Source organism: Leucoraja erinacea, chromosome 3 (assembly GCF_028641065.1).
Source record: "Leucoraja erinacea ecotype New England chromosome 3, Leri_hhj_1, whole genome shotgun sequence".
Lineage (NCBI taxonomy): Eukaryota > Metazoa > Chordata > Chondrichthyes > Rajiformes > Rajidae > Leucoraja > Leucoraja erinaceus.
In genome coordinates, this window is record NC_073379.1 from 61,777,831 (window position 1) to 61,800,099 (window position 22,269).

General features: G+C 43.3%; 1 protein-coding gene across 1 annotated transcript in view; it reads right to left on the reverse strand.

Annotated features, from left to right (window-relative positions):
- slc1a1 (solute carrier family 1 member 1) overlaps nucleotides 1–22,269 on the reverse strand; it is an 85,956-nt gene that overhangs the window by 29,068 nt on the left and 34,619 nt on the right. The window contains exons 2-3 of the mRNA XM_055632798.1: nucleotides 4,820–4,960; nucleotides 1,295–1,387 (exon numbers count right to left, since the gene is read on the reverse strand). Coding sequence (XP_055488773.1) covers nucleotides 1,295–1,387; nucleotides 4,820–4,960 — 234 coding nt within the window. The remainder of the gene's footprint in view (nucleotides 1–1,294; nucleotides 1,388–4,819; nucleotides 4,961–22,269) is intronic.

Here is a 22,269-nt window from a genome sequence, read left to right on the forward strand (position 1 = left end):
ATTTTATCAAGACATGCCAGGTTTGATGGCCATGACCAACACAATTCCTTGTACAAAGCAAAATAAATTATATGCTTGAGAAGTTTGCCATTGAAAGAACATTAAAACTTTGTTCTATATAATTTTATCAATTAAACTTGGATCTACATCAAACAAAAATGTCCCAAGATTTAATGCTAATGATGATCTCCAAGGTCTGTCAGATTTGCATACCTTCAAATTCATCATCATTGATTACCATTTACACCATGGTGCAATTCAATTACATGTTTGCATGAAGATCATAGAATATATAATACACATGATAACGATAGGTACTACAATGACGAATGCAAAACACTAAAATAGTGCAAAGATTGCAGTGCAATCTTGTATTTTTGCCTTTGGAAGCAAAAATGTAGAATGCTGCTTTAACAAGCAATAATAGTTATTGAGTGACAGAATAAGTCTAATCAGACGGTCGATTTTATTTTACATGCTAGTGTTTGAATTTTAGAGCAAGCTTCATGGCAGAATGCAATCAGTATATTACAGCCAAATCTTTCAAGTGCATCAAGCTTTTTTGTAAGGCGACTGCTGCACACAAAGTCATTGTGTTGATTATCCACTGAGTGTTCAAAAGCATCTATGGAAATATAAGCTCCAATAGAAGGAAAAAAGCCCATTTATGCATGACTTAAAAGGGATACAAACATGCCTATATCTTCAGTTTACTTTAAGGAAGATATTGTTTGACTCCTCAAATGTAATACTGGTACAGCAGAGATCATTGAAGCAAGATCCCCTTTCTCTGTGCTCTCCTCTGCCACAACAATATTCATTGCTGTGTTAGGGAAACATGTGCTTGCTCCCATGATCAACCTACTGCTCTCCATGAAAGTTCACACCTGGCCCCTCCATTAATTGCGCCAGTCCCTCTGTTTGAGAACCTCCACTTTTAGTATTTTAGCCATGACAGGACATGATTCAGTTCATAACTCACGCCCTCAGTCTAGTATAACTAATGCCCTCCAATCTAGATCAGTTTGCACAACTGTACAAAACAGCTCCTCATGCCTGTTATGTACATCAAAATCAGACACCAGGATCCAACTAGCACCGATCTTCCACATTATTGTTTTTATTTGTGCATTTTTAAGATAGGATACATTTTTTTCCAAAAACATTGTTCTCTTTTGGATTCTTTCTGATTCATTCCCCAAACAATGACAGGACAGCACTTTATTCTTCATGGACTTTCAGATACTAAAAAAATGTTACCAGACACACAATACTTCACTGCATGGCTTATTACCTAGAATCACAGCAATGATGGTAGTTGAAAAATAATACACCACTGCCCGTGCTCCGACCTTCCCTGAGACGTCTGAATCCAAAGCAGCAACTCCTGTAGAGAATGATTTGGGAACCTGGTTACCACAATGTTTTTATTAAAGATATATGGAGAGCATTTCAATTAGTTACTCATTGAAATAATTAATTATTCAACGTCGTTGAAAACATTAGTGAGGCAGTGTTGCTGGTTCCCAACGGGAACGGTGACAGAAGCACCACACATCTCTGTCCCCCAGTTCCTGCGGGCTTCCGCCGCTGGAAGCATAGGATTTTGGTGTGTGTGCTTTATCATCATCCTTACAATGCTATAAACGACAATTATTGCAACTTCTACTGAAATGTGGATGGCCGTTGGCCCGCTAGAAGCTCATCCGCCCTTTGACTGGTCTTGTTTTTGGTCCTGCTGGGGGTCCACAGCCCCCTCCTCACCTGGCAAACCAGGTTGGGGAGACAGTTTAGTTGCCGACTATCTGACCATGGAGCAGGCAGCTCGGGATTACATGGTACCTCTGGCGGGAAGAACTCCCACCGACCAGACCTGAAATAAACTAGGTAAAATTAAACCTGTAGGGCACCTATCTACTGCAATGTATTCCACAAATACTTTTCTGCATCCTTTTAAAAATACTAATTAACTCATTTGTCATGTGTAGACACATAGATGACTGCTATTATGATCTTAGAGCAACATTGTTTGTAGTCTTAAGTATAGAAAAACACTGCGGCCAAGTTTTGCGTTACAAGGTTCACAGCTAACAATATGATCATCAACCTCAGTTGAAAAAAAAATGTTCTGAGAAATGCCTGAATGGTTCATGTGCTTATCTATGGTTAATGTCACTTAAAGACACCCCAAGGGGCTGATAGGTCCCCTATTTAAAGTCCATTACGAAAGCACATCTGACAATACAGGGCATGCTTAAAACCATCTTGAAACATCATCTAGAATTATCTACTAATTTGGAGTGATTTTGATCTCACGAACTTCTGATTTTCAATAGCTTTTAAATAATTGTAAAATTAGAAATAGCATTAACTGAAGGTGTATTTTTTTTTTTCCAAAATGTCATTTGGTTTTGTTCTGCCTTTTCAGATTGAGTTCCTTGCTAGTCCTTAAACATCAATGTAGATTGCCAGGCAAGTGTACTAGTGAGGACAAAAACAGATCAATAAGGAATTCTCCCAGTGTTCTGCCAAATGATACTCTTTCAGCAATGTCACCAACAATCAACTATTTATAAATTCATGAGTAATAGGAGCAGAATTAGGCCATTCAATCAAAGCTGATCTGTATTTCCCTCTCAATCCCATTCTCCCCATAACATTTGACACCCTCACTAATCAAGAACCTATCAATCTCTAACTTAATATCCCTAAACTTCGTCACCACATCTATCTCTGGCAAAGAATTCCACAGATTCACAATCCTCTGGCTATAAACAAATCATCCTCATCTCCTTTCTAAAGGTATGTGCTTTTATATCTGAGGTTGCGCCCTCTGGTGTAAGACTCTCCCACTACTGGAAACATCCTCTCCACATCCACTCTATCCAGGCCTTTCATTATTTGGTAAGTTTCAATGAGGTCAACCCTTATCCTTCTAAACTCCAGTGAGTACAGGGCCAGAGCTGTCAAATGCTCATTATATGTTAACCCAATCATCCCCGGCATCATTCTCGTAAACATCCTCTGGGCCCTCTCCAATACCAGCACATGCCTCCTCAGATATGGGGCCCAAAACAAGTCAAGTCAAGTCAAGTTTATTTGTCACATACACATACGAGATGTGCAGTGAAATGAAAGTGGCTCACAATGCTCCAAATGTGGGCTGACCAGTACCCTATAAAACCTCAGCATTGCATCCCTGCTTTTATATTCTAGTACTCTTGAAATTAATGCTAACATTGCAGTTCACTTCCTTATTACCGACTCAACCTACAAATTAATCTTTTGGTTATCCTGCATCAGCACTCCCAAGTCTCTTTGCACCTCTAATTTCTGAATCCTATCCTTATTTAGTAAATAGTCTACATCTTTATTCCTACTCTGACAGTGCATGATTGCACACTTTGCTATGCTGTATTCCAGCTGCCACTTCTTTACCCACTCTCACAATCTCCCACTCTTCCAAGTCCTTATGCAGAGTCCCTGTTTCCTCCACACTATCTTCATATGATCCGCAAATATGGCCACAAAGCCATCAATTCCATCATCCAAATCATTAACATACGTGAAAAGTAGCAGACCCAGCATCAACCCCTATGGAACACCACAAGTCACTGGCAGCCAACCAGAGAACGCCCACTTTATTCCTACTCTTTGCCTTCTGCCATTTAGCCAATCTTCTATCCATGCGAGTATCTTCCCTCTAAAACTGTTGGCTCTCATCATGTTGTGCATTCTCATGTGTGGCAACTTATCAAATGCCTTTTGAAAATAAAATTAAACAACATCCACTAACTCTCCTTTGTCTATTCTGCTATATACTTCCTCAACAAATTCTAATCGTCTATTAAATGACCACATTGCTTTTTGAAGGGGCCTGATGTATGCAAAGCATTTGCACTTCCTGGAATTTGTTCACAGTCCCTGCAATATTCATTCTGTGTGAGGAAATCTTTTTTTAGAATTCTTTGGAAGTTGCAATGCATAAGGACATTTGGCAAAAACAGGCAATGTTTATGTTTATCATCCAAAACGGTAATAGATCTAATTGTATTGATCTCGTTAGAACCATATCACTTTATTGCTCTCTTCAATCACGTAATTGAACTATGAGTAGAACTTAATCCGATTTTTTATTCCGTCAATACTGTTAGTCAACCTATAAAGTCAACCAATAAACCTTTGACATAAACATTTTTTCCTCATTTCACTAAATCTTTTGCAATTAATCTTTAACTTCTCAATATTCTTGACCTTTATATACGAGTAAAATGTTTGTTTCAACCTACTTTGTCCTATTGCATGTTACTTTTTAATACTTCTATCAAAGTAGCTCTCATTCTCCTGGTAGCAATAAAACACTTTCAGGTAAGCATAGTAAAGCGCTGTAAAAAGTAATGTTCCCTCTTTTAATTGTTATTACAGGTACATAAAATCACCATTGTTTTACTCCAGCATTTTGTGTCTATCATTAAATCTATGATTGGTACTAAAGTTTTGCTTAATTCCATGCATTTTTGCAAGATCTGAATAATAGTAGTTTGGCAGCATGTGAAGAACAACATTATATGACATTCATATTGAATTTCTATGTTGTTTCGCTTGAAATAAACCAGCAAATGTGTAATATGGTATGGAGGTGCATTTTACATGAACGATGTATTTACTAGTTTAAAACTTGCACTGATTTCCCCTTGCAGAAACAGCCAGTTATGTCAAAAGTCAAGCCCAATTAATTTGAGTTTATTGTTATATGCATTATACGGTGGGCCAGACTCTAATAATCTCTTAAATAACGTAACTTAATAAGACTGCTTACCTGTAATCATACTGGAAACAATTAAAGGCAAAATAATCAGCTTCAGCATTCTCATCAGGATCTCTCCAGGAAACCCGAAGTAGAACTTGTCCAGGCTTGATAATACGGCATGCTGCCGTACCAGAAGTCCCGTCACTATACCTGTAACAAGAAATGCCAAATGAACAGCATCAGAGAGTTTGCATCATTTCTATGAATATTTGAGGTTTGTCACATTTTGAGACTTTTAATGGCTTTTGGTGCATTGCATAGATTTTGAGTTTGATTGTAGTTGAAGTGCTGTGGTATCAAACAAAGTAAATTTGCTAATCAAAGATGTAAAATTCCCAAATATAAAACGGAAAATGCTTGAAATAATCAGCGGATCAGGCAGCTTCTGCAGAGAGAGAGAGAGAGAGAGAGAGAAACACACACACACGCGCGCGCACACACACACACACACACACACACACACACACACACACACACACACACACACACACACACACACACACACACACACACACACACACACACACACACACACACACACACACACATAATTTTATATCATCAAGCCAGAAGCTTACTGGGTGTAAAAACTTAAAATTTGTATTAAACCCAGGGAAAGATATTGTATGGAATATTACAGATCTCAATCCATTTCCAAATAGGCCCTATTGTCTCTTCCCACATATTTTAGATTGGATCAGTGAAAAGTCCAGAGGTTTTTCATCTTACCAAAATGATAACCAAATAAACATTCATAATCCCTGTACAGAGGCCAAATCTAATTGTGCAGAAACCCTGGGGGTAATTTAAAACACTGAGTATCAAACCTGCACCAGGGTTCAAACATCCGTATACAAAGCTCCTCTCCGATAGTTTGGTGATACAAATTATTAATAAGCCTAGTTTCTTATTCTTCTTTCGAGGAAAATAACCAAAACATGCTTGATTGCCTTGGACTGCCTTCAGACAGATTGGACAAGCACAAGAGGACACATATAAAGAGTGCAGGATTCAGTCAAAAGGTAAGTTTATTGTTATGTTGCTGGATTTGGTTATTGTATAATTAGATATTGAACTGCAGTCAGACTTTACAATACATTTGTGGGTAGAAAGCTTCCCTTTATTTTATCTGCTGAGTGTATCATGGAACCAAATTGTAGAAGCAGAGTAATTTTTGCTTATGTTGTTTCCTTGTTTATTTTAACACAAAAAACAAAGAATAATTTCTACCTCATGGACTACTCGCAGGACTGCCAGCAATAGTGTTTTATTTTCATACACAATCTAAGACAGAGTGAAAGTTGCAGAGTGGTGACATTATAATGACATTTGATGGTGTATACTAATAAAGCAGCACATAAAGCCAGTGCAACATTTATGCTCCTGAACAACCTTGTATATGTCCAAAATCAACTTCATGCAGAAACAAGGAACTGCAGATGCTGGCTTACCAAGAAAAGACACAAAATGCTGGAGTAACAGCGGGGCAGGCAGAATCCCTGAGGAACATGGATATGTAACCTTCGGGAAGGGACCCTTCCCGGAAATTTCGCCTAACCACTTTCTTCAGGGATGCTGCCTGACCCACTGAGTTATGTGTCATCAGTTTGATTCAGATGGTTCTGATGATAAAGCAGTGATTTAATGTACTGCTAGCTACAAAGCCACACATTAAAATAAATGGGCAATTAATAAGCAAAGAGGGCAGAGTATTTCAAAACAAATCACTGACATGGGAAACATTAAAACTACCAAACAGTTGAACTTAAAACGCTAGTTAGTCTAACGTCGGTAGTGGGGAAACTGCGAGAATCAGTTATTAAAAAAGGGATAGCAGCACATTTGGAAAGTGGTGAAGTCATTGGACAAAGTCAGCATGGATTTATGAAAGGTAAATCATGTCTGACGAATCTTATAGAATTTTTCGAGGATGTAACTAGTAGAGTGGATAAGGGAGAACCAGTGGATGTGTTATATCTGGACTTTCAGAAGGCTTTCGACAAGGTCCCACATACGAGATTAGTATACAAACTTAAAGCACACGGTATTGGGGGTTCAGTATTGATGTGGATAGAGAACTGGCTGGCAGACAGGAAGCAAAGAGTAGGAGTAAATGGGTCCTTTTCACAATGACAGGCAGTGACTAGTGGGGTACCGCAAGGCTCAGTCCTGGGACCCCAGCTATTTACGATATATATTAATGATTTGGACGAGGGAATTGAATGCACCATCTACATGTTTGCGGATGACACGAAGCTGGGGGGCAGTGTTAGCTGTGAGGAGGTTGCTAGGAGGCTGCAAGGTGACTTGGATAGGCTGTGTGAGTGGGCAAATGCATGGCAGATGCAGTATAATGTGGATAAATGTGAGGTTATCCACTTTGGTGGCAAAAAAAGGAAATTAGATTATTAACTGAATGGTGGCCGATTAGGAAAGGGGGAGATGCAACGAGACCTGGGTGTCATGGTACACCAGTCATTAAAAGTAGACATGCAGGTGCAGCAGGCAGTGAAGAAGGCGAATGGTATGTTAGCATTCATAGCAAAAGGATTTGAGTACAGGAGCAGGGAGGTTCTACTGCAGTTGTACAGGGTCTTGGTGAGACCACACCTGGAGTATTGCGTACAGTTTTGGTCTCCTAATCTGAGGAAAGACATTCTTGCCATAGAGGGAGTACAAAGAAGGTTCACCAGACTGATTCCTGGGATGTCAGGACTTTCATATGAAGAAAGACTGGGTAGACTCGGTTTGTACTCACTAGAATTTAGAAGATTGAGGGGGGATCTTATAGAAACTTACAAAATTCTTAAGGGGTTGGACAGGCTAGATGCAGGAAGATTGTTCCCGATGATGGGGAAGTCCAGAACAAGGGGTCACAGTTTAAGGATAAGGGGGAAATCTTTTAGGACCGAGATGAGGAAAACGTTTTTCACACAGAGAGTGGTGAATCTCTGGAATTCTCTCCCGCAGAAGGTAGCTGAGTCCAGTTCATTGGCTATATTTAAGAGGGAGTTAGATGTGGCCCTTGTGGCTAAAGGGATCAGGGGGTATGGAGAGAAGGCAGGTACAGGATACTGAGTTGGATGATCAGCCATGATCATATTGAATGGCGGTGCAGGCTCGAAGGGCCGAATGGCCTACTACTGCACCTATTTTCTATGTTTCTATGTTTCTATGCTAGCTCAACTTGAGGGATCCTTGTTGTTCAGAAAGGATGGACACCAAAAACAGTGCAGCAATCCTTTCTACATGGTCTCTCTGTCGTTTGTAATCCTCTCTCCAAACATACCCCATATCTGCTGAAATAAGGCAGTCGGTAGCTAAATTCAAATGCAAATTGGGTCCTGCAGCTGATTCAGTATGACGGAGTGAAGCACACACCCTAGGCTTTTTTCTACAGGTAGTGTTATTTTTTTATTCTGAGGAGTCCGGAAATAGCCGTTTCCAATTCCCCTTTCTTCTAGGGAACTGCAAAAGGCAACTTCTTGTCCCATCTACCAGGCTTTGCCAGAATTTAGAGCTGGTAGGTGGTATTGGGAGGCTCATTTGGTATCTGCAGCTGCTCGGATGAAACTGAAATAAGAGCTGTGTAGTTAAATGGAGGCAGTCATTTAGCAGACAATTAGAGCACATCTTCAAACAATGGCCAAAAAACTGCATACCCATTTCCCCCTTCATGCTAATGCTTCCCACTTCCCTAATGGTTTCAAGAGAGAGCTAGATAGGGCTCTTAAAAATAGCGGAGTCAGGGGATATGGGGAGAAGGCAGGAACGGGGTACTGATTCGGGATGATCAGCCATGATCATATTGAATGGTGGTGCTGGCTCGAAGGGCCAAATGGCCTCCTCCTGCACCTATTGTCCATTGTCCATTGTCTATTCTACTGATGTAATTGCTGTTCGGAATTCAAGAGAAAACAGAAATATCATGGTACATTTTATCATTTGGTTCATAATATGCATGCCAATAACTTTTAATAATTTGTGGCAATCTCATGGGGAATCCACTATGTCCTTTATTGTTAACTTGGAGTTAAACAGACACATTAGCCCTCTCTCATGCAGGAAGATGCGGTGTATATTTGTGGTTGGTGTATAATTGAAAATCAATTACTGAAAATATCCTTTCACCTCCTCGGTCGATGGTTGCACAACCTTGGAATTGCTCCAAGTCTCAGGGGATGAAAGCTGATAGGACAAACACAATGTTATGATGGCAAGCAACAGAATTGATTGCACAGTGTTTGAATGGAAGAGGTCTGCTAAACTCTAGAGCCACAAAATGCATGTATGTGATGGCATTCTCCACAGTTGAACTTCCAGAAACTTGCCAGATGAACCCACAAGTCCAGTATCAATGTTGTTAAGCTGTAATTAATAAGTTGCAATTAAATAATGCATTTAATGCATAATAAACTATTCAATATCTGTGTTTAAGAGGGAACTGCAGATGCTGGAGAATCGAAGGTTACACAGAAAAGCTGGAGAAACTCAGCGGGTGCAGCAGCATCTATGGAGCGAAGGAAATAGGCAACGTTTCGGGCCGTAACCCGTTTCGGGTTTCGGCCCGAAACGTTGCCTATTTCCTTCGCTCCATAGATGCTGCTGCACCCGCTGAGTTTATTCAATATCTGGTTATTTATTTGTCTGGCATTTGCTGCACATGTTTTGGAGAACAACAGCATTTCAGCTTCAAATATACCTAATGGTCATAAAATGTTTCCATTGACACAGGATTAAGAAATAATGGACCAAAAAATGCATTTGACTGCAACAACAAAAAAAACAAGCATGACACGAGGAAGCTTTTTTTTTTGCATTTTTTAAAAATATTTCTGCACTTTTTTTCTCATGTCAGTTGTTTAAAATGTTTAGGATATTAAATGATTTGTCAGAATGGGGTGGTAGATAGACTCATTGCAGTTCAAAAGGGGACAGATGATTACTGAATAGGAAAACAGTGCACAGCCATGGACAAAGGGCAGGCGGTTGAGATGGTTGAAAGTTTCAAGTTCCAAGGAGTAAATATCACCAGCAACTTGACATGGAGTGCAATATTTAAGCAATGGCCAAGAAAGCACACCCACACCTATATTGCTTTAGAAGGCTTAAGACGTTTGGCATGTTCCCAACTCTCACCAACTTATACAGATGCGCTGTAGAAAGCATTTTATAAGAATGCATCGCAGCATAGTTTGGAAACAGCTCCATCTAAGACCGCAAGAAATTTCAGAGAATTGTGGTTATTGCCCAGGCCATCACGCAAACCAACTTCCATTGACTCCATCTCACATTTCATGCTGCATCGGCAAGGCCACCAGCATAATCAAGACAAGTCTCCCCCTGGACACTGCCCCTTCTCCACTCTCCCATCAGGCAAGAGATACAAAAGTGTAAAAATGCACACTCCAGATTCAGGGACAATTTATTTCCAGCTGTTTTCTGGCAACTGAACCATCCTATCACCAGAGAGCAGTCCTGAGCTACCATCTGCCTCATTGTAGACTGCCAGGCTTTTTTAAAATCGGACTTTACTGGACTTTATCTTGAACTACACGTTACTCCCTTTATCCTAAATCTGTACACTGTGGACAGCTTGATTGTAATCATGTATAGTCTTTCCGCAAAAAAGTGATACACAGACAATAAACTAAACTAAAGGACTGGCTGGATAAATGGGCCAAATGACCTGCTCCTGTGCTTTAAACTTTTTTGGATTCTATGAAAAAATGAAAATTATTATTTTTTCAAAGGAAATTTATAACTTTCATTACTGGTCTATTGTTGGCTTATGACAAGAAATATAAATTAATGATGTTCAACTAATGTCATTTGTTAATGTATTTTTGCGATTCACATTGTGGAAATTTTATTGAGATCATTTATTGAGAGCACCCATAGCATGTCGGGCCCTAAACACCCCCACCTCCCCCCCCCACCATCTTTCTGGTTGAAGCTGCCTTATCAGTTCCATTATTTTCTATTCAAACATATTCTCAGCCTTTTGCTTCTTTAACTTCAATTTCAATGTCCCTATATTCAGAAAACATCCTATATTTGAATGTTGCTGGTTTTATCTCCATATAAAACGTTGTACCTCTCCAATTCATTATGTTGCGAAGTACATCATAAATATTCAGTGGTGTATGTGAATGTTTCATTCATTTTTATTATTTACTGTTGTCTTAATTATATCTGTTACTTAGCAACCTATGATTGGGAACTTTATGATCAGATGCCTATTCACTCATAAATGTACTTTATTTTTTCCAGTTGATTGTACCAAAAGTAAATTAAAAATTAAAAATGCTCTTCCTTAACCATGACATGATTTCAATCTGTAGCTGATTTTTTTCCTCCCCCCATTAAAGCACAGGGCTGTCGTCTTTAGCACAAATTCACCACAAAATGGTACGTTGCCACAATGCATTTTAAATGTAATTAAGCTACGTACATTGAGATAGACTTGCTACCTAATTAAATATTGTTACTGCTGCGCACATCGCAATTGTATGCTGTCACATGTGGGGCTCTATGGAGACTGGAGGGCAGCAGTTGCTCCATGCAATTGAAGATTACCTTAAATCATGGTATCTTTAACTGATAGGCCCTGTGTAGTTCCAGAGATATGCTTGTCAAATAAAATGTACCTCACAAATAATTTCAAGTCAACTTCCAAAAAGACACATACCATCCCGCAGATGGTTAAGGGGGGACTTGCTAGAGGTCTTTAAAATGATGAGAGGGATAGACAGAGTTGATGTGGACAAGCTTTTCCCTTTGAGAATATGGAAGATTCAAACAAGAGGACATGACTTCAGAATTAAGGGACAGAAGTTTAGGGGTAACATGAGGGGGAACTTCTTTACTCAGAGAGTGGTAGCGGTGTGGAATGAGCTTCCAGTGGAAGTGGTGGAGGCAGGTTTGTTGGTATCATTTAAAAATTAATTGGATAGGCATATGGATGAGAAGGGAATTGAGGGTTATGGTATGAGTGCAGGCAGGTGGGACTAAGGGAAAAAAGTTGTTCGGCACGGACTTGTAGGGCCGAGATGGCCTGTTTCCGTGCTGTAATTGTTATATGGTTATATGGTTATATCCCCGTGTGCAATTAAACAGATATGAAGCATTGGCATTAAATAATTAAGCAAGTTGGTCAGTAAAATGTTGAGCAAGGATAAAAATAGATTTAGTTCATTTATTCACTCAAGGAATTTGTAGAGTAAACCCACTTTTAACTTCCCAACTTACTGCCTTTGAAAGTGGCAGTGAGCTGCTTCTTTGACGACTGCAGTATTTGAGGAGTGAGTATTCCCACAGTGTTGTTCGGGAGGGAGTCCCAGCACTTTGACCAGGCAAAGTGAAGGAAAGTCAGTAAAGGAAAAGTGATATATTTCCATGTCAGGACGGTGCGTGACTTGGAGGGCAACCTCCAGGTGGTGGGGTTCACATGATTTCCCAGCCCTTCTCCTTCCAGCTGGGAGAGATTTAGAAGGAAAGACACAAAGTGCTGGTGTAACTCAGTGGGTCCAGTAGCATCCCTGGAGAACATGGATAGGTGACGATTTAGGTCGGGACCCTACCTCAGAAGATGCTGTCTATTGGAGTTTTGGTGATTTGCTGCAGTGCATCCTGTAGATGATACAAACGCCTGCTAATGTGTGTCTGTGGTGGAGTGAATTAATGGTTGTGAATTAGGTGCTTATCACGTGGGCTGCTATGTTCTGTATAGTGTAAAGATTCTTGAGTGTTTTTGAAGATGCATTCATCCAGGCAACTGGAGAGTATTAGTTATCGGACTCCTGAATTGAGCCTGGACGATAGTGGGCATGTTATGGGGAGTTAGAAGGTGAGTTAAGAGCTTGTCCCACATGTGTCCTTGACACACAAATTACACAACCTCGTGGTCGCGTTGAGCCGCGACGGTCCCGCGAAGGTCGGGCGCGATTTCATGCGTACGCACAGCCGTCTGGAGCGCGTGATGTCATTTGAAGATGGGCACAAAGCTGGAGTACCTCAGTGGGACCGGCAGCATCTCCGGAGAGAAGCAATGCTTGACATTTCGTGTCGAGACTCTTCTTCAGTCTGAAAAGAAGGGTCTTGACCCGAAACGTCATCCATTGCTTCTCTCCAGAGATGCTGCCGGTCCCACTGAGTTCCTCCTGCATTTTGTGTCCATCTTCAATTTTCTTGGCCCTACTCTGGGAATAGAAGTGGGGGCGGATCCGGACCGCAACGGCCGTGAGCCCCAGGCCGAGTTCGGCGACCGTTTGCCTGCTTCTGCTGCTGTTGAAGGTGAGACGTTGCGTCGCGCCAGGGTCTTGGGCCTGTCCCACTTTGGCCGTCAGTTCCGCGACAGGCCGATGGCGCGCGAAGATTTCATTCACTACAAAAATTTCGGAGCCCCGCGCGATGTCGTGCACAACTACATACCCCTCCGCGCTTCTAAGTGGGACCTGCCCCGCGAGGCCATACGATGCCCATGCGCCTCAAAACGACCATGAAGTCGCGTAATTTGCGTGCCAAGGACACGTAAGTGGGACAGGCCCTTTACTCACTACAGGATTGCAGGCACATTGTGAATATAGCTACTCCAGTTCAGTTTCTGGTCATCGATAATCCCCCAGGATATTGCCAGTGAGGGATTTGGTGATGGTAATGCCAGTGAATGTCAGGAGGTGATAGCTGGAGCTTCTCTTATTGGGTTTTGTCATTGCCTTGCACTTGTGTAATGTGAATGTTATTTGCCACCTATCGGCCCTGGCTTGGAAATTGTGCAGGTCATTCTGCATTTGGGTGCATTGCTTCATTATATAAGGAGTCATGAATGGCGCTGTACAAGGTCCAATCATCAGCAAACATACCTGTTATTGATGAAGCAGCTGAAGATGATTGAGCCTCGAACACTAACCTGAGAAACTCCTGCTGAGATGCCATGTACTGTAGCTGACATGGTTAATCTCCACCCACTGCGATCATTTTCCTTCATGCTAGATATGATTACAATCAGCAGAGTTTTCACTGGATTACCATGTGCAGGTTTTCCAAGGCTCTCCAAATACAGTCTTGATTACCAAGGGAAGCTAGTCTCCCTTCACTCCTGAAGTTCAGCTCTGTTGTCCTAGTTCGGTCAGAAGCTGAGCAACTTTGGCAGAACCCAAACCCAGCCTCAGAGAGCAGGTTGTTCTAAGTAAATGCCTTTGCTCAATATTGAAAGTAGAATCGCGGGGCACTAATTGGCCACAGTGTATTTATTCTGCTTCTTGTGAACTAGGTAATATTCAGCTTTGTCAATGTTGTGGCTGTACTTGAACAGCTTGGACAAGGATGCAGCAAACTCTAGAGCACGTCTTCAATTTAATTACTGGAATGCTGCCTTTTCTGGATCCAATGCTTTTCGCCTTCTCTTGCTATCATGTGCACTGAATCAAACTGGCTGAAGTCTGGCATCTATCTTGTTGGAAACTACTGGAGGAGGCAGAGAAGGAACATCCATATGGGCACTTCTGACTGAAATTCTGTTCTGAACTGATGTGTTGGGCACCCCCAGCATTGAGAATGGGGGATATGTATGCAGCTTCCTCCTCCAGTGTGTTGTTTGATTGTCCACCGACATTCACAACTGGGTGTAGCAAGATTGCAGAGCATAGAAGTGGAATCATTTAGTTGGTTGTGGAATAATTTAGCTATGTTTATGTCATCTGGCATGCAAGTAGTCCTGCCTTGTATCTTCACCGGATTGATTACTCATTCTGAGGTATGCCCTGCTCCTTGTATGCCCTCCTGCACTCCGCATTGAACCAAAGATGCTCTTATTTTACATCAACATAACGGATAAAAGCAGTTCTTAGGTTGAACACCAGTATTTTCTTGTCTTTCGGACAAATTGCTAAGTATCCAAAATAAAATGGTGAGTATTGACTGTATTATGCATGTGCCATTGAATTGGCAAGAGGCTTGCCTCAGTTTTATGGCAATGCATAATTTTTTTGGAGTGCACTGAAGTTGTGAAAGACAAGTTTTATGTCTTTAATTTAAATGCAATCATCAAATTAACAACATGCTTTAGGCCCATGTGAGTTCTTGTACATTGATATGGTCTAAAGGTTCACAACTAACATTTTGAAACATTGTGAGCAATTGAGAAGAATTCTCTGATTCCGAATGTAATTGCATGCACAATCATTCATTGGTAAGGGTAATCAAAGTTAGTCTAGGTTATCATTGTCACATCTACCGAGGTACAGTAAAAAGCTTTGTTTGTGTGCTATCTGGTCAGAGAAAAGACTATACCAGAATACAATCAAGCTGTCCAGCACAGAGATAAAAGATAAAGGGTGTAACATTTAGTGCAAAGATATAACATTGAAGTCTGATTAAAAATAATTCAAGGATGTCCAGAGGTACATGGGAGGTACACAATATTGCCGGAGAAACTCAGCGGGTGCAGCAGCATCTATGGAGCGAAGAAAATAGGCGACATTTCGGGCCGAAACCCTTCTTCAGACTGATGGGGGCTGGGAGGGGAGAAGGAAGGAAAAGGGGGAGGAGGAGGAGCCCGAGGGCGGGGGGTGGGAGGAGACAGCTCGAGGGTTAAGGAAGGGGAGGAGACAGCAAGGGCTAGCAAAATTGGGAGAATTCAACATTCATGCCATCAGGATGCAAGCTGCCCAGGCGGAATATGAGGTGCTGTTCCTCCAATTTCCGGTGTTGCTCACTCTGGCAATGGAGGAGACCCAGGACAGAGAGGTCGGATTGGGAATGGGAGGGGGAGTTGAACTGCTGAGCCACCAGGAGTTCAGGTAGGTTATTGCGGACTGAGCAGAGGTGTTCGACGAAACGATCGCCCAACCGCCGCTTAGTCTCCCCGATGTAAATCAGCTGACATCTAGAGCAGCGGATGCAGTAGATGAGGTTGGAGGAGATACAGGTGAGCCTTTGTCGCACCTGGAACGACTGCTTGGGACCTTGAATTGAGTCGAGGGGGGAGGTGAAGGGGCAGGTGTTGCATTTCTTGCAGTTACAACGGAAAGTGCCCGGGGAGGGGGTGGTACGGGAGGGAAGGGAAGAATTGACAAGGGAGTTGCGGAGGGAGTGGTCTTTGCAGAAGGCAGACATGGGGGGAGATGGGAAGATGTGGCGAGTGGTGGGGTCACGTTGGAGGTGGCGGAAATGGCGGAGGATTATGTGTTGTATTTGCCGGCTGGTGGGTGAAATGTGAGGACTAGGGGGACTCTGCCCTTGTTGCGAGTGTGGGGATGGGGAGAGAGAGCAGTGTTGCGGGGTATGGATGAGACCCTGGTGCGAGCCTCATCTATGGAGGCGGAGGGGAATCCCCGTTCCCTGAAGAACGAGGACATTCCGATGCCCTGGTATGGAATGTCTCATCCTGGGAACAGATGCGGCGTAGGCGGAGGAATTGGGAGTAGGGGATGGAGTCTTTACAGGGGGCAGGGTGGGAAGACGTGTAATCCAGGTAGCCATGTGAGTCAGTTGGTTTGTAGTATATGTCGGTCAGAAGTCTGTCCCCTGCGATGGAGATGGTGAGGTCAAGGAATGGTAGGGAAGTGTCGGAAATGGTCCAGGTGTATTGGAGTGCCGGATGGAAGTTGGTGGTGAAGTGGATGAAGTCAGTCAGTTGTGTGTGGGTGCAGGAGGTGGCCCCAAAGCAGTCATCAATGTAACGGAGGTAGAGGTCGGGGATGGGGCCCTGGTACGTATTGAACAAGGATTGTTCAACGTACCAGACAAAGAGGCAGGCGTAGCTGGGGCCCATGCGTGTGCCCATAGCTACGCCTTGTGTTTGGAGGAAATGGGAGGAGTCAAATGTAAAGTTGTTGAGGGTGAGGACCAACTCCGCTAGGTGGAGGAGAGTGTCAGTGGCTGGGTATAGGGTCCTCCCCTTCCTTAACCATCGAGCTGTCTCCTTCCATCCCCCCCGCCCTCGGGCTCCTCCTCCTCCCCCTTTTCCTTCCTTCTCCCCTCGCACCCCCCATCAGTCTGAAGAAGGGTTTCGGCCCGAAACGTCGCCTATTTTCTTCGCTCCATAGATGCTGCTGCACCCGCTGAGTTTCTCCAGCAATTTTGTGTACCTTCGATCTTCCAGCATCTGCAGTTCCTTCTTGAACACGAGGTATATGGGAGGTCAGGATTGCATTCTATCTGATGAGAGGACCATTCTGTTGCCTAAAAACAGCTGAAACTAATGCAGATATGTGGAGTTAAGATACAGTTTGACAACAAGTTAATCAAATGGAAAAACAAATAGCTGATAGAGCAACATATGTTTCGACTTTCCCAGATGATTGCTTAGAATGGTGTAATTTTGAAGAGTAATGGGCAATTTAATCTAGATTACTGTGATAATTATTCAATAATGAGTGTTCAAAGATTCTGCATGAAGAGAAGAATGGATTCAATTTGTCTGGCATGGATCATAATTCATGTATAAATGAGAAAGAATGTTTTTTAACACTATCAATTGATAAATGTTATGGCTTATTCAGGGGCTATAAAATGATGTGGAAACATTACAGAGGCTATTTTGACTGCTAGCAATAATTTGTTGCAGTGCAATGTATGTTATTGTGATTTCAGAAAATTAATTTTAGAAAGATTTTACCCACAGGATGGCTAGGAAGTGGAACTCATCACCACATGAAGGACTTGATGCGAATAGCATTCGAAGCATAGTTGGATAAACACGTTACGAATATAAATAATACTCCTTTAGGAAGAGATGAGAAATGTCTTTAGTCAGAGGGTGGTGAATCTGTGGAATTCTTTGCCGCAGAAGGCTGTGGAGGCCATCTGTGAATATTTTTAAGGCAGAGATAGATTGATTCATAGAAACATAGAAACATAGAAAATAGGTGCAGGAGTAGGCCATTTGGCCCTTCGAGCCTGCATCACCATTCAATGTGATCATGTCTGATCATCCAACTCAATATCCCGTACCCCCTGATCCCTTTAGCCACAAGGGCCACATCTAACTCCCTCTTAAATATAGCCAATGAACTGGCCTCAACTACCTTCTGTGGCAGAGAATAGTGAGATTAAACGAGTACTTACCAGTACGAAGTTTGATCTGTATTTTATGAGGAGTTACGATGAGGGATTACGTGAAGAACCCACCCAGCGCGCAGGCGCGGCATACTTCCAAGCAGCGGTGTGGAATCACAGGTAGACACAATATTGAAGTAAAGATAGTAAAGATTAATGAGACATCAGCCCGAGTTTGATCTATACAATGAGGGTGGGAGCGGAGGGCACGTAATCCCTCATCGTAACTCCTCATAAAATACAGATCAAACTTCGTACTGGTAAGTACTCGTTTAATCTCACTATTTTACTTCGGAGTCACGTGAGTGACTACGTGAAGACTTCAAAGGTCTGTGATTTCAAACCGTGTAACAGTTATATCACTCACTGCTGAAAGATCATCGAGGGAGGAAGTGGTATCTAAAGACCAACGAATTTGTTAGTTTTTTAAAACAAAAATGTTTATTTAACAATAACAAAAATAGCTCCCCTGGGCTTTAAATTATAAATTTGCGGATTCTAAAATTTTCTCCGCAAAGACGTCCTTCTCCATCAGCGGTTTGTGGTAGAATTTTTGGAATGTCGATTCCCTTGACCATCCCGCTGTACTAAGGATGTGGTCTATGGGAACCTGCATCCGTTTCGCCGCTGACGTGGACGCTGCCCTGGTTGAATGGGATTTAAAAACATCCGTGTTAATCCCCGCGGTATTTAGGACCTGTTTCAACCATCTAGATATTGTCTGGCTGGTAACCCGTCCAAAAGGCTTTTTATGGCTGACCCATAAGGCTTTCTCACTCCCTCTAAGTGTTTGGGTTGTGTCTATGTAATCATGTAGGTGGGTCACAACACATAGCCTAGGTTCTGGAGGGTAAGCCCGGAAGATTAACGGAGAGTTGGATATACCTGGCCTGCTCTGTTTAACCAACCCCGGCATGGTAAAAGTAATGGAATCTGGGGTGGTCACCATGTAGTCCAGTCTTAATTGATGCAGCGACTGAACCCTCTGAGCAGAGACGAGCGCCATGAGCATGAGGGTCTTGATAGTGGACTGCTCCAGGCTCAAGGATCCCACCGGAGGCCAACCTCGAAGGTGTTGCAAAACTACACTAACATCCCACACATGGGTGTATCTAGGTGTAGGGGGTTTGGTATTATAAATCCCTTTAAGGAGTTTGATAACCAGGGGGTGGGATCCAATACTATGATGTCCTGAGGGCATAAGGTATGCGGACAGGGCGCTTCGTGCTGCATTGATGGCACTGTAGCTCATTTTTTGGTCATGGTGCAAGTGGCCCAGGAACTCCAGCCCGTCCGTGATCAAAGCTGTCTTGTAAGATGTCCCTGCATTCAGGCAGTACTGTTCCCATTTCCTGATGTAGGTCAAGTACTGTTTCTTGGTAGAAACTCGCAGGGATGCCGACATGGTGGTGATTGTTCGTTCTGATAACCCCAATCCCTGGTAAGGTCTGTTCAGAATCTGGAAACCAGGAGGTTCAATTTTTGATGGCATGGATGGCTTATGCCAGATACCGGGTGAGTCAATAGTTGTGGGTGGCTGTGAAAAACCATAGGTGACTCTACCACCATGTCGTGGAAAATTGGGAACCATGGTTGGGTAGGCCAGTCGGGTACGACCAGAATACCTGAAGCTGAGTCAGCTTGTATTTTCTGGAGTACCCGACTGATGAGGCAGAAGGGAGGGAAAGCATAGAAAAAGAAATTTCCCCAGTCCAGCGTGAAGGCATCTACCGCTGCTGCCTCTGGGTCTGGTTCCCAAGCCACATACATGGGTAGTTGGTGATTTAGTCTAGATGCAAACAAATCTATATCTGGCGTACCGTATTGCTTGACAATTCTAGCAAATATTTTTGGGTCTAACATCCATTCGATGTTGTCATTGAATTTTCGTGACCTGGTGTCCGCCACTGAGTTTAGCTTGCCTGGTAAGTAGGCAGCTGATAGCCAAATATGTCTCTCGACGCACCATTGCCATATTATAGTAGTCAATTTGTCGCATGATACTGATTTTATGCCACCCATGTGCTGGATGTAAGACACCGCCGTTGTGTTATCAATCATAACCCTGACATGCACATGCCGCATATCGGATGCATATGCTTTTAGCCCATAAAATGCGGCGAGCATCTCCAAGTAGTTTATGCCAAGTGATTGTAGTAGCGATGCCTCTGAGTTAGTCCATCTGCCACCTGTGCTGGCTATAGAGTTAGTAGCTCCCCAGCCTAAAGCACTGGCATCCGTAGTGATGGTTATGTTAGGATTGGTGACGGCGATAGGACTGTAACTGTGCCAAATATTATCCACCCACCACTGAAGTTCTGATTTGGCTTCAGCGGGTAAATCCATTTTACGGTCATAATGCCCCCTACTTAGACGTAGTGCATGTGTCCTTGCTCTTTGCAAATTTTGATAATGCAAGGGCCCATATTGAGCAGCTGGGAATGCTGCTACTATACTACCAATGACTCTGGCTACGTGCCGTATCCTTGGTTGCGGTTTTGCGATTAAACTGTTACAGGCTTCTGTAAGTGTAACTTTTTTATCTCTAGGCAGAGTGACAGTCATACGGATAGTGTCAATAGTGAAGCCTAGGTAATCCATGTTAGTAGTTGGCTCCAATATTGATTTATCTGGGTGTAGAATAAATCCCAATGTTTCAAGGAGTTGTTTAGTGGCTAAAACTCCTGCGACAGCTAGTTCCCTTGTTCTCCCTAATATGAGAACATCGTCCAGATAGGCCACGACTAAATGTTTTTGTTCTCTCAATTTTTTCATGGCCACTTTAAGGATTTTGGTAAATAATCTGGGAGCTGTCGTTAAACCATTGGGTAATGCTCTATACTGCCATAGTTGCCCCATCCAGATAAATTTCAGATATTTGTAATGATCCTTATGAATGGGTACTAAATAGTAAGCATCCTTGATATCTATGCTTGCCATGAAGTATCCCTTGGAGATCAGTTGTCTGGCAGTGACAAACGTCTCCATTTTGAAATGTTGATACTCAACAGACTGATTAAGTGATGTCAAATCAATGATAATACGACATCCACCATCTTTTTTAGTTTTGAGAAAGATATTCGATACAAATTCCAACGGCTCGTGTCTGGTCCTTTCTATGATGCCTTTGGCCACGAGCCTGTCTAGTTCAGCTTGTCCTTCTACCTTCTCTAAATCTGAGGGAAGGAATACCCTTTGGGGCATGTGCTGAACTGGCGGTTCTATGCCTGATTTGAATTCAATTTTGTATCTACTGATACTGTTGAGTATAAACTCGTTGTTAGTAAGGGAGCACCAAACATGTTTGAAGAACCTCAAACGCCCTCCTGTTAATACAACACCCTTTGTCTGTGTATGTCGACAGGAACCAGACCCACCTACCTCCATGTTTATTTCTGGGAGCGTTTCCGATGGGTTTGGCCCGAGGGTGTCCTTGTTGGTGCTGCGGTGGGGGCGGCGTATCTTCCCACGGCTCCGCCCTGGGCCCCGCTCTAAAAAAGAGCTCTGGGGGTAGTGGGAGGCGGTCACCAGGCTTTCACCAGCTCGGTACCTACTGGTGGATGCCGAGGCGTGCTGCCAACTGGGTGTCTTCACCCTGCTCGGTCCTGGCGCTGCCCTCATAAGGCCTACAGGTTTGGCCGCCTCTTCCAGTTCCTTGAGCTTTTTTGCCAAGTCTGCTCCGAATAGCAGCGCCTCCCTTTCTGGCGCCGGAGCTTTGCAGAGGCCCGCATATTTGGGGTTGAGGGCAGGCCTGATGTTTTCACACCGTAGGTTATTGAGCTCGTACTGCGTGTTACACATTAACGCCAGCACATCCTGCTGGGGTGTAGAGAGCTCTGCGTCTCCGACGGACCGAGCAAAGGCGGTAATGGCTGCAGTGTGGAGCTTCAGGATTCGTTGCATTTTCACCTCCTGAGTCCTGATCTGCTGCCCCAGCTGGTTCCATATTTGGCCGTTTACGGTCTTTCCCGCAGCGCCTCGCAGTTTTCCGGCGCTGTATAGGTGTCAAGGGCCTCCTGAACGACTTTCTCCTGCAAGGGCTTGTTGGAGAGCCTGATGATACTGGCCGCCATCCTTGGTGGTAGTATCATCCCGGTCGTCGGGCGCGCCGCGTACCGACTGACAACACCCAGTAGCTCTTCTTCCTCCAGCTCGCCCGGCATACTTGTGCTGTCGTCCGCCTGCCCTTGTGATAGGCCAGCCCAGTCCTGGCCTCCCTTGCTGCCCTCAAACAGAGAGGAAACAGAAGGGTGTGGCGATGGTTTGGAGGAGGCCAAAGCCCGTCCTCCTTGGAGATGCCTAGCCCGCATCTCCTCGTCGAGCATCTGCTCAAGCAGCTGCCTCATGCAGCTGATGCGGCTGTCTCCCCGTTTCGCCGGTGGAGAGTGTTCCCGTTC